The 11644-nt window shown below is 38.7% G+C and overlaps 2 protein-coding genes across 4 annotated transcripts; one reads left to right on the top strand and one right to left on the bottom strand.

The window, feature by feature from the left end:
- Positions 1 to 22: 22 nt before the first annotated feature.
- Positions 23 to 6350, bottom strand: letmd1 (LETM1 domain containing 1). Its single transcript, XM_035645637.2, has 9 exons — positions 6175 to 6350; positions 4682 to 4836; positions 3825 to 3940; positions 3264 to 3346; positions 2879 to 3065; positions 1856 to 1957; positions 1591 to 1743; positions 1395 to 1491; positions 23 to 1300 (listed from the first exon to the last, which is right to left on the bottom strand). Exons 1-9 carry the CDS (start codon positions 6315 to 6317, stop codon positions 1221 to 1223), a joined length of 1116 nt encoding a protein of 371 aa, XP_035501530.2. The 5' UTR covers positions 6318 to 6350; the 3' UTR covers positions 23 to 1220.
- zgc:56699 (uncharacterized protein LOC405758 homolog) lies at positions 5924 to 10616 on the top strand. Of its 3 annotated transcripts, none has more exons than XM_047331178.1 (7): positions 5924 to 6068; positions 8438 to 8535; positions 8652 to 8758; positions 9257 to 9383; positions 9482 to 9553; positions 10111 to 10162; positions 10246 to 10616. In XM_047331178.1, the coding sequence occupies exons 2-7, from the start codon at positions 8451 to 8453 to the stop codon at positions 10325 to 10327; spliced, it is 525 nt and encodes a 174-aa protein (XP_047187134.1). In that variant the 5' UTR covers positions 5924 to 6068; positions 8438 to 8450; the 3' UTR covers positions 10328 to 10616. The 3 variants fall into 3 exon arrangements, with proteins under 3 accessions (XP_047187134.1, XP_047187135.1, XP_035501531.2); XM_047331179.1 differs by having other exon boundaries at positions 5945 to 6064; XM_035645638.2 differs by lacking the exon at positions 5924 to 6068 and adding an exon at positions 7488 to 7764.
- Positions 10617 to 11644: the final 1028 nt, after the last annotated feature.

Here is an 11644-nt window from a genome sequence, read left to right on the forward strand (position 1 = left end):
GAGAGACGAGGGGAACTAAATGCACCGTGTAGGTATTTATTTCAGACACTCGTTCATGACAATGTAAATAGCAATGGCACTGCAACACAACACTCAAAAACTTGAGCAAAAATAATGTCAAATATAAAAAGAAAAGATCCAAAAACAGAATATACATTTCAACAACTCATTGCAGATGTATTGTGCCAGTCTTTCTTTGCGAAAGGCACATGCAGCAAAATGATATTTCCTGTTTCCCCACTTTACACCAGCAGAAAACCAGCACGATGCGATGTGCAGTTATTCTTTGTACCGTCGGCCTGAAGACAGTGGGGGACAAAAAGAAGCTTGAATGAAATGTGCTCACTGAATTAATGTCATTCAGCCCCTAAAGCAAGAAAACGTCAAGTAAACAATAAAGTGCCATCACAGCTTTTCAGACAGTGTTTGACTCCTGTGCTGCGTCAACAAAAGTCTCCGTTTCTATTTAGGAGCCGGGCGTAATCGGCTTTTCTGATGTTGACCTGTCCATCAAGACTTATAAACCACTTTGCCTTGACCAACATTATCTACGGTGAAAAAAAGAAAAAAGTATGAGCAGAACACAGAATGAGGTATCAGAAAATTCATTATTTAACATGCCTACTTAAAGGGTCTCTTATCTGGATTTTTTTTATCGAACGGAATGTGTGCGAACCACACGAGAGTTTCTCCCGAATCTTTGTCTTTGTAGCTTTGTAATGTGAGTTAGCTGAGTAAAGTAAACAGACGACAGGTATGTGACTTTGAGTGGCGACAAGCAACAGCAACAAGAAATCCTATTAGCTCAACATCACCACTTAGCATAGCTTCAGTTCATAACAAACAGCTTAACTGCCGAAATTCGCCAGATTGTCCACGTGTACAAAGCAGAATCATATTTCACCCAAAGTTTCAGAGTTCTGCTAAATGTACTTTGCAGTTTTTTATCCTTCCAGATGAGTAGAGATGTCAGAGCTATGACAAAAACTTGAGTTGACAAACAGGACAATACTACGGCGTCTAGAAATAATTGGATTGTTTTCTTTGTTTTGGGTTTTTTGGCAGACCTACTTTGAGTTAGGGTTTCAAAAGAGTTCCTATTCCCTTATTTTTTTTAACTTACAAATCTTGTCAAGAACTTTTTTCAAATGTTTTTGTAGGTTATGCTGCATCGTGTGCGAATGGGAACATAATCACAGCAGACGGCGTCCGGCGTCCGGTCAGTGGGAGTGTTTGAGACCAGTCGGGTAGTTAGCAGAGAGAAACACGATGCTGTGCAACAGCAGCGACACCTCGGAGTCTGCAAAAAAACAAAAAAATTAACAAAAGCAGCACAAAGATAAAATGACTTCAAAGTCACAAAACTACAAAAATGTAGATAAAAATGAAAATACCTTTTAATGTGGAGGACAACTGGAGCCATTGGGACAACCAGTCCCGGCACTGGTCAACACCAAGGCCGTCGGAGTTGAGCCCTCTCGCGTAACAAGCCTAGAAACAGTCAAAACATGATGTATGTTAACACATGCAGCGAACAGAGGAATATCAGTGTTCATCATACAATAAAACACACAACGCGGAGTCGCTCGCCTGTCTGAGTTCAGAGTCGCTGAGCTGGTGAGGGCCCAGCCTGCCCAGGGCGCGGTCCAGCTGCAGCAGCTCCAGGGCGTGGCTGTTCAGTCGCCGGCCAATCAGGAAACCCGGGAGGCGGGGCGTCAGGAAGAGCAGGGGGCTGACGTGCCTCTGATGGACCGTGAAGAAGAGACAAAGAAGATACCGTCGAGGACTTGTCGTTCTGGTTCACCAGTAAATCATCTGTGTGAGCCGAATGTGAGTGAGTGAACTTCAAACTGACCATGTGATCGACGCTCATTCGCTTTATTCCCAGAGGCGGTCCAGAGAACAGGCTCCGGACAGCGAGGATCTCGGACACGTTGGGGTTCGCTCCGCTTTGCACCTGGAGAACAAAAATGCACCAGAATGTCCTTCCTCCCACAGGTACATCTATCGACGGTTAAAGCAATTTACTTATTCTGTCAATAGTCTTATGGTGCAAAGTTAGGGCCGGAATTGGCTATTGTTTTCTTCATTAATCGGTTCATAAAACGGTGAAAAATGTCGATCATGTTTCCCAAAACCCCCAAAACGATGTTTTGTTTTATCCACACGCCAAAGATATTCAGTTTACTGTCACAGAGGAGCAAAGAACCAAGAATATATTAACATTTAAGAAGCTGAAATCAGAGAATTTGTAACTTTTTTTCTTCTTCATAAAAACGAACTTATTAATCGATTATCAAAATAGTTGGCGATTAATTTAGTAGACCATTACTAATTGATTAACTGTTGCAGCTCTAGTGCAAATTATAAAATTCGCAAATTACATAAATGTTATATTATATTATTTATATGCATGACAAAATATTTGTGAGTCGTTATTAATGTGTACCTGGAGGTATTTGATTATGCTCTTAACTTAACTAATATAACTTTAAACAGGATGTTTTGTAATTTAATGAAAAACCCTTATATGTATTTGTTTGAAATGTAATTAAACTTCTCCAGTTTACATCATTATTAAAATCCCTTTTGATCAGGTCAGATATGTTTCTAATGGTTATTTTTTATTATTTTTATCATTTCATTACTTATTTGACATTTCTCCAGACTTCATGTCTGAAGACAGCCTCAGATTATTGTTGCTTTTTATTCATATATCTCTTTTCAGTCAACTAATGTAACGTGGATGCATAAATTCCAGTCAATATATATTTATGTTTGAAGCATATTTGCAATGTATTCTACACACAGAAAGTGTCACTGCCAAAACATTCCTCTCATATTGAAGTATTCCCATGATCCCCTGACATTCACTCACTTTAGCGCACAGGTCATTAAGGCGACGCTGTAGCTGAACGTCTTTGACTTGGTGACTCGTGTGCTCGAGGCCTCGGAGCACCGGCCGGTGATGCCGAGCCCTTTGGGAATTATACAGTGCCCGGAATTCCACCTGCTGCCTGGGAGTCCAGAAGTGAGGGATCAGGAGCTGACGGGGGAAAAAGTACCTGGCGGTGAACGAACGGGGTGGGAGGGAGGAGGGAGGGAGGAAAGACACATGGGAGTGGTGGGAGAACATGGATCAACAGGTGTAACGGGGGGGCAGGAAGGAAGATCAGGCAGGAAACAGTGAATTATTAAAGAGAATCAATGAATGTGAATCAAAGGACTGAAATTGCAAAGACGGTTATTTTAAAGTAACTCACATCAAGACAAACACCAGGTAGTTGGCGAAGGGGGGGATGGATATGACCACGAGCGGGACGGCTTTGACCACGTCTCTGCGAAACTGTGAAACAATCGTCAGAGAATCAGTTACATCACAGAGCAAGTGAGACACTGAAGCATTAAATTTAAAAAAAATCTAATCTCTCACAGAGCACAATGATTGTCCTGCTGCCTTCTAGTTTTAACCATCAATACCACGGAATGATTTATGGTTAAATTGTGATCTCATACAGTTACATTACACCAGGAGTGGATGATAGGGAACCACTCATAATCTATTTTTTATTGCCGAGTAGCAGAAATGTTTGTTTTTTAATAGTTCTATCAAATTTTTAATTTTTTCCCCCAACCTTTCGACTAAATTCCAAAGATATTCAGTTTAATATCAAAATGAAAAAATTGCAGCAAAGGTGGCATCTGCAAAAGGTTGGCATTTTTAGATGATAGAAAACGATTATCGAACTATCAAAAATAGTTTCCAAATAATTATTATTTAGTTTAATGTATAATAATCATTGCAGCTCAAATGAAGCGCCCACCTGTCGGAGTTTCTCCATTTCCCTGTACGGCAAATCCTGGAACTTTACTCCGTCGGAGAACATCTTTGTTTTTATCCGCTGCACATCTTTGCTGTCTCGCAACAGTAACTTGAATCCTGAAATGTTACAGCGACAACTATGATATTTATGATAAGTAGAAAGCGGTTGATGGAAGTGGACGGCACATTCAGACAAAGGCCTGGACATCGGGTTCAGTGTCTTTGTTCAAAGACGCTTCACTCTACTGCAAAAAAATATTCCTATGTACGTGTATATGTTCAGGTACATGCGTCTTTGAATGCAGCAAAGATATTGCGTTCACTTATTTCATATTTGACATGATGTGAACTCTGCAGGATGTGAACTCTGCAGCTCTATACACTCAGTGGTGCCATTATAGGCACACTTTCATGAAGCCTATAATGTTCAGTTATTGTTGAGGTGGTCACGGCGAACCATGATGGTGGAGCGCATGAGTGCCCTACAGTGGGTTATTAACACAGCCCAGAAAATCTCTGGCTGCCCTCTTCCCCCCCCCCCCCCCTTACTGACAATGTCACCAAACCTCATGAAAGGTACAATGTGTTGCTGATCAGCTGCTAATTGTTGCTAATAAAGTGTGCTGATGTTTCTAAAATAAATCTGCTCAGATTCCATTTAGGGCCTCAGTGCAACAATTTTTGAACTTTCATTTGAAATTTAACTCAATAAAGTCATTCATTTGATTTTACCAAGCCTTTGTCGATGGAGCCTTATTAGAAAGTGGAACATCAAATGTCTAACAACTAACACAATAATTTTGAATCTACAGTATATACACATATATCAGCTAGTATTGAAAAGCTCAGAGGTTTTACCTTCCACAAACGTATGGTAGAGCTGATAAAAGCGGGGGAATCTCCTTTTGAGAAAACCTTCATATTTGTTATTGGCCCACTTGAGGCTGGAGCTGATGTATCGACCGACACCACGTCGAGCTTTGGACGACGAGTAGAGTCGACACAGGGGCAACCTGGAAATTAGGAGATAAGATATAAGTATTTTTTATTATATACCAAGGATAACAGATCTACAAAGACTAATAAAAGTATAAAAACAGCCTCAACACATACAAAATAAACCAACAACAATAAGAAAACAATAAAAACAAGTAATCGTGTTTCGAGCCCAGATCAGTCGGAGATCCCAGACAATTTTCTCCTCGAGATAACAATAGACATACATGTACAATAACAACCAGACTGGTCCAAAAAATGAACGAATAATGAATGAAAAATGAATGAATAAATGAACAAGACAAAAAAGGTTTTCATATTTTGTGCAAAACAAAGAAACAGTTGCCGGGTGTAACAGACATATCGTTTTATCTGGGTCGATATGAAAATTTGTATATTGTATAGAATAAAAAATTTGACGTTCATTTAAAAAATATATTTTCTTTATTTAATTCAAGTTCTATATATTTGGTTGTATTATTGTTTTTCTTAATAAGCATGTATAATATGTATGTTTGTGTATATATATATATATATATATATATATATATATATATATATATATTAATCTTTCAATGATTGTTCACGACTAAGATGTCGTGAACAAAACTTTATGACAAAGAAATGTAATTGAGGCTTCATATTTTATTATAATAAATAAATGAATAGAACTTCAATTAAGAAAATAAACATTTATTTTACCTAAAATGTAAAACATAAACGCTCATATCTGTTGGCCGATAATATCCATTGGGCCCTAAACATATCGGCCGATACAATATGTCTGTGAAAGACTAATATCGGCCGATATTATCGGCCAACCAATATATCGGTCAGGCTCTAATCTTAATACAAAATGTCTCAAATCCAGTGTCTTACGGTTGGAGGTGTAGTCTTTCCATGAACATTATATTAATCATCCAGTGTGGGGGGGATACGATCTTAAGATATCATTAATAAAATGATGGATTTAGTTTTGAAAGCACAAACTGTCCTGTTCCTGTCTGTGCATTAGTCTGGATCCACATGCAGCAGCTTGACACACAGACATCAGACCACGGGCCCTTTATTCGCCCCTTGTTTATGGCAACATTGACATTTGACCTTTTGGTTCGTCCATTTTAACAGGAGTCAAACCACAACAACCAGAGCAGCCTCCTCCTCTTCTTATTGTTATTAACTTTGGAGACTTGACACAGAAAATCATCGTCGCAGTTTCGTTGCTGTGTCTCATCACACGTGAAGGCAGGTGAGCAGCAGACACTCGTGCACACTCGACAGCTGTTAGCTTAGCAACGGTCTCCAGCTGGGAGGTGAGTCGAGCCACAGAGACGACGAGTCGCCTCGACACGTACCTGGACGGGCCGGACACGTTCAGGGAGAGGAGGCCGGTGGTTTTTGTTGTTGTTGTTGTTGTTGTTGTTGTCCTGTTTGTCCTGAGGACAGACAGTCGGGCCAAAGACAAGTGTCTACAGAGCCTCGAACAGGACAGCGCCATGTTGGTTCTGTGAAGCAGCGCAGTTACCGTAATGACGCGCACATACAGGAAAGGGAGAAAGTCGCTGAGTTACCGTAACTACTGCTGGATTATTATCATTTCTTTCTTTTTGTTTTTCATACACTTTATTTAAATGAACATATTACAAACACCAGTACAATTTTTTAAAACTGTTCAGTGGTTGTTTTTTTTGTTTTTAGTGAAGAAGTTTCATTTTCAAATACAGTCCATTCTTCTTCTTCTGTTTTTTTCTTTTGGCGGTTGGCAAACAACAAATTGGCGCATTACCGCCACCAACTGGTATGGAGTGTGGCCCAGCATCGCTATTATTTACTATATACACTAAGACTAACCGAAGAAAACAAACAAACTCAATAATAAACAAACAAACAAACAAACAAAATATATAAGTAGTATATACAATAAATAAATTCTCAAGAGTGGAAAAGTAAAAGTAAGGCAAAACCTCACGGTGTAGACAGCTAAATAAATTTAAAATGTGCAATATAAAGGTCATGGAGTGCAGAATGAATAATGCATGATGATAATGTAGTAACAAGTCATCTACAAAAATATGTATATGTATTATGTTAAAATGAAGGCTTGAATATTTTTTTTAACTCAAACAATTCAGGTATTAAGGTACCATATAATGGAAAACAAGAGCAGTCATATCAAATAATAACAATAATTCAACATAAAGACAGTAAATAAAATAAATTAGAAACGAAAAACAGAAAATAATAATTAAATATTACATACTTGGCTAAAAAAAAGGTCAGACACAAGCATATTAAGATTCCTGGCGTGGGACATTTTTTAACTGTTCAATGGGGGTTTTTTAGTGAAGAAATTTCATTTTCAAATACAGTCCATTCTTCTTCTTCTTCTTCATCTTCTTCTTCTTCTTCTTCTTCTTCTTCTTCTTCTGTTTTTGGAGGTTGGCAAACAACAAATTGGTCATTACCGCCACCAACTGGTATGGAGTGTGGCTCAGCATCGCTATTATTTGCTATAAACACTAAGATGAACCAAAGAAAAACAAACAAACAAACAATCAAAACAATCAAACAAACAAAATGATATCTTCTCAATTAAAAAACAGTCCATAATGGGGGTGAACAGATTTGAACTCGGACCGGAAAGGGCCATTGTTTCGAACCGGAAGTCACATGGCTTACGCGAAAATATATTAGCGGGCCACGAGCTAACCGATGCTAACCGACGCTAACCGAAAAGCTGCAGCACGAGCTGCAGTTGCACGACGCCAGAAAAAAACATTTCACCGACGATTTTAGTTTCTTTATTTCTGCATGTGAAGTTTTGGGACAACGAGTAACTGATTGACAGCTGCAGTCTCTTGTCGTCCTCTGTGTTTTTCTCGAGTGAACTATAATTTAATTTGAAGTGTTTGTCCCTTCGGTGGCTGAATCCCAATTGGATCCAGGTGAGTCATGCTGCCGAGCTTCAGTTGCAAAGCTGTGATGGTGTGGGTCGTAGAATCCACGTACAATTTGGAGCCAAAGTCATTCAAAGGTTTTTAGTCAAGGCTGATATTTTTTTACTTCATGAAATATTTGGCCTCCAGTTTAGTTTCTTCGGTTTTTTTCTGCCAAATGGAAAATGTGCAACATCTGTTGGCTCTCCTGCAGACTTCGGGACAGAGCCTTGCAGATGAATGACGTGATTGTTTGTTGAGCTGCAACAGTTAATCGATTGGTAATCGATTAGTAAATGAATCGGCAACTATTTTGATAATCGCTTTAAGTAGTTTTTTATGAAAAAAATGTCAAAATTCCTTGATTTCAGCTTCTTAAATGTGAATATTTTATTGTATCTTTGCTCCTCTGTGCCAGTGAACTGAATATCTTTGGTGTGTGGACAAAACATCATCTCGGTGGTTTTGGGAAACGCAATCAACATTTGTCACCATTTTATGGACCAAACTACTAATCAATTAGTCGAGAAACTAATTGACAATAAATGTGTGCTATGGTTCTGCAGTTGTAGTTTTTTGAGCATTGCATGTGTTTCTAGCAACCTGTCAGTGCTTTTTTGTCTCGTTTTGATTTTGCGTTCTGTCCCCGGGTAACGTCTGGTTGTATGTTGGACCTTCCCAGGTGACCAGTTGAGATGGCGAACACGTTCCGGTTGGGCAGCACCACCGACTCCTGCAGGGCTGCTTCTGTGGCAAGAGCACAGCTGCCAGAGGAAACCGGTGAAACTACAAGATTTTTAATTCACATTTTCAGCAGCTCAAATGTTGTTGTTTTTTGTGTGTTACAAAATATTAACGCTCTTGAATGTGTTGTTTGTTTGTTTTGTTTTTTAAAGAGGAAAAAGGAAACATGGACCCGGACAAACTCTTGCAGTGCCCCTTCGATAAGAACCACCAGATCAGAGTGTGTCGCTTCCCATACCACCTTATCAAGTGCAGGAAGGTGAGTCTACTGCAGCTAATCGTGAAGACAGGGTATGGAAAAGATCAAGGGTTACATCACTGTAGAATGCTTCTTTTTTCTTTGTTGAATTGGAAAAATGTCTTCTCTTACAGTGACATGTCTGCATTATTTTTTTACATTTACACTATTGTGCTATTCAAATACTTTAGTCTAAGGAGGGAAAAATACATTTTGAAATTTTGTCGGAAGGCTTGGTAGACTTCTCATCCGCGGGCTTTAAAGTTTATTCTCGTTTCTCACGTCGTGTAAAGTATTTGCACAAAGTAAATGAGCAGACGAACAATTTGCAGTTAATTAACTAAACTTTTTTGTCATAAGAAAACTGAGAGCATGGGAAATGCTCAAATTCCTTTTTTATGTTTACACATGCTTGGCCACGATCAAGCTGATTCTGATTCAGAGTTTCATGAATTTAAAACGCCACACTGGCTGGCTGCGAAGTAAAAGTGTTCAACTCCTTCTCTCTCGCTGCTGCAGAACCACCCGAAACTGGCCAGCGAGCTCAAGACCTGCCCCTTCAACGCCCGACACCTGGTGCCCAAACACGAGCTGACGTACCACACGGAGACCTGCGAGAACAGGATATCTGTGAACTCTGGTGAAGGTGAGGAACTTGGTTTGACTCTTTCACTCTGCAGATTGAGAGTCGGTTGCGAGAGTTTACAGCGTCTCTGAGTTGGGTTTTTTGTGTTTTTTTTAAAGATGGACATTGTGGATTGCAGGTTCCTGTCAGCACCTGGGTAAACCCAGACATGACCGAGGACTGGGATGAAGGTATGACCAATGACAACAGCCTCTGGTTCTTACACTTCTTTTTTGTTTTATTTAATCAACTTCATCAACAGTTCATCGTTTAGTGATCGACTACTAAATTAAACGCCAACTATTTTTGATAATCGATCAATCGGTTGAAGTAGTTATGGTGGGAAAAAAGGTCTAATTTCAGCTTCTTAAATGTGAATATTTTCTAGTTTCCTTGCTCTTCTGTGACAGTAAACTAAATATCGTTCGTGTGTGGACAAAACAAAACATCATCTTGGTGGTTTTGGGGAAACACGTCGACGTTTTACCATTTTAAGGACCAAACGATTCATCGATAATGAAAATAATCATTAGCTGCATGCCTAGCCTCTCCTGCATATTTAACAGACAAACATGGGGGTGGCATCAATCTTCTCATTAAAAAATATTACAACTATTCTTTTAAAAGTAAAATAAAAACTGTGCTCAAGTGCGACAACTTCTCCCCCTGGTCGTTTCTCAACCGGACCTTAACACATGCAGATAGATCATCAGTGTCTGTGAAGGTAACAGAGGTCTTTGTGTTGCAGAGGCCGATGATGTCCCTTCCAAGTTTGTTTGGGGTGAAAGCCGGGTGTTGACGTAAGTGACCTGCTCCGGCGCTCTCCGCACTCATCTGGCCATTAGTTTCTTTGCCCTTTAACATTTTGTTTCCGTCTCTGCAGAGCGGAGGAGAGGCCCACCAACAGCCTTGGTACGACAATAAGAGCGCCGAATACCTTCCCGTGGTTGGGATTGAAGCAGTAAATTTAATCTTTTTAAATTTGTTCTTAGTCATTTTTCGAACCTTGAAAAGTTTTTAATTTGTAGAAGTGTTTCTCGAATTTTTCTCTTTGGATTCAAGTTGCAGAGATGTCATTTTTTAAAACAAACACTAGAGTTACATCTTAGCGGCAGATACACACTAAAGCCTCATTTTCTTTTCAGTTTTTTTTTTCTCCCTGTATTGTGTTGCATTAATTCCTGTTACAATAACAAAATGTGTTGGTCGAAAATTTTAGTTTTTATACATTAAAAATCTTGGATTTGAAAATCACTTAGTGTCCTCAGTCGGTTGGTGAAAAGAATCACGTGTCATAATGTGCCCTTATTGGGTAATGTGAGCAGTTATAATTTGGGTCACGAATGAGCAGTGGTGGAAGAAGTACACAAATCCCTAAGGAATTAATGTAAAAAAATACCTCATTACAAAATAAAAGTCCTGCATTCAAAATAGTTTTATCAGGTAAATGAACTGAGGAGTATCAAAGTAAAGGTACAACAGAATGGCCTGTCACCCAGTGATATAGATGATACTAGAATAATACTGATGCAGCATTTTACACTTGTTGAGGTGGAGCTCACATGACATCACTAAAAAGTAAGATACAGTACATGAAACAAATGGAGAATTGGAAAAGTCCTGTACTGATTTTATTCATGCGTTTTTTTTAAAGAACATACACGGGCCAAGATTCAATTACAGTTTCGACATGGAACAAGTGAATCACAATTTCAAAGGTGATGATATATTTTGTATGAAATTATCTTCATCTGTCGAGTAACTAGGAACTTTAGCCGTCAGATGAGTATATAGATTGACATGTACAATAATTTGCCCCTAAGTGGTTGTGGAATTATGAAGTAGCACACAAGTACATTTGGCTCAGAATTATACTTGGGCACAGTGCTTGTACTTAGTAGTTACATTTTTCCTCTGGGAATGACCACCAATGACAATTACACAATTTTTTTTTTTAGTTGAGGAATTCAGAAATTAATTTAAGTACAATGTTTCCTGGTGAGAAGTGTTAAGTGTGTGAAAGCGGTTCGTGTTGTACCTAAGGATGTGCACGGGTTTAAAAAAATAAAATAAAATTTAAAGGTAGGTAATAGTATTCCAAAGCAATATGCCAAATATTCTGGAGCAATATATTGTAATTAAAAAAAGTTATTTAAAAAAAATGATTTAGGAAAAATGAAAGTAGGCTATATTAAGACCGCTGCATAATATACTGCAATAAATAAGAAAAAATAAATATGTGTTAGTCTTCCATAGCAAGTAGGAATCAACCGTTAAAACGT

Source organism: Scophthalmus maximus, chromosome 3, assembly GCF_022379125.1.
Source record: "Scophthalmus maximus strain ysfricsl-2021 chromosome 3, ASM2237912v1, whole genome shotgun sequence".
NCBI classification, from domain to species: Eukaryota; Metazoa; Chordata; class Actinopteri; order Pleuronectiformes; family Scophthalmidae; genus Scophthalmus; species Scophthalmus maximus.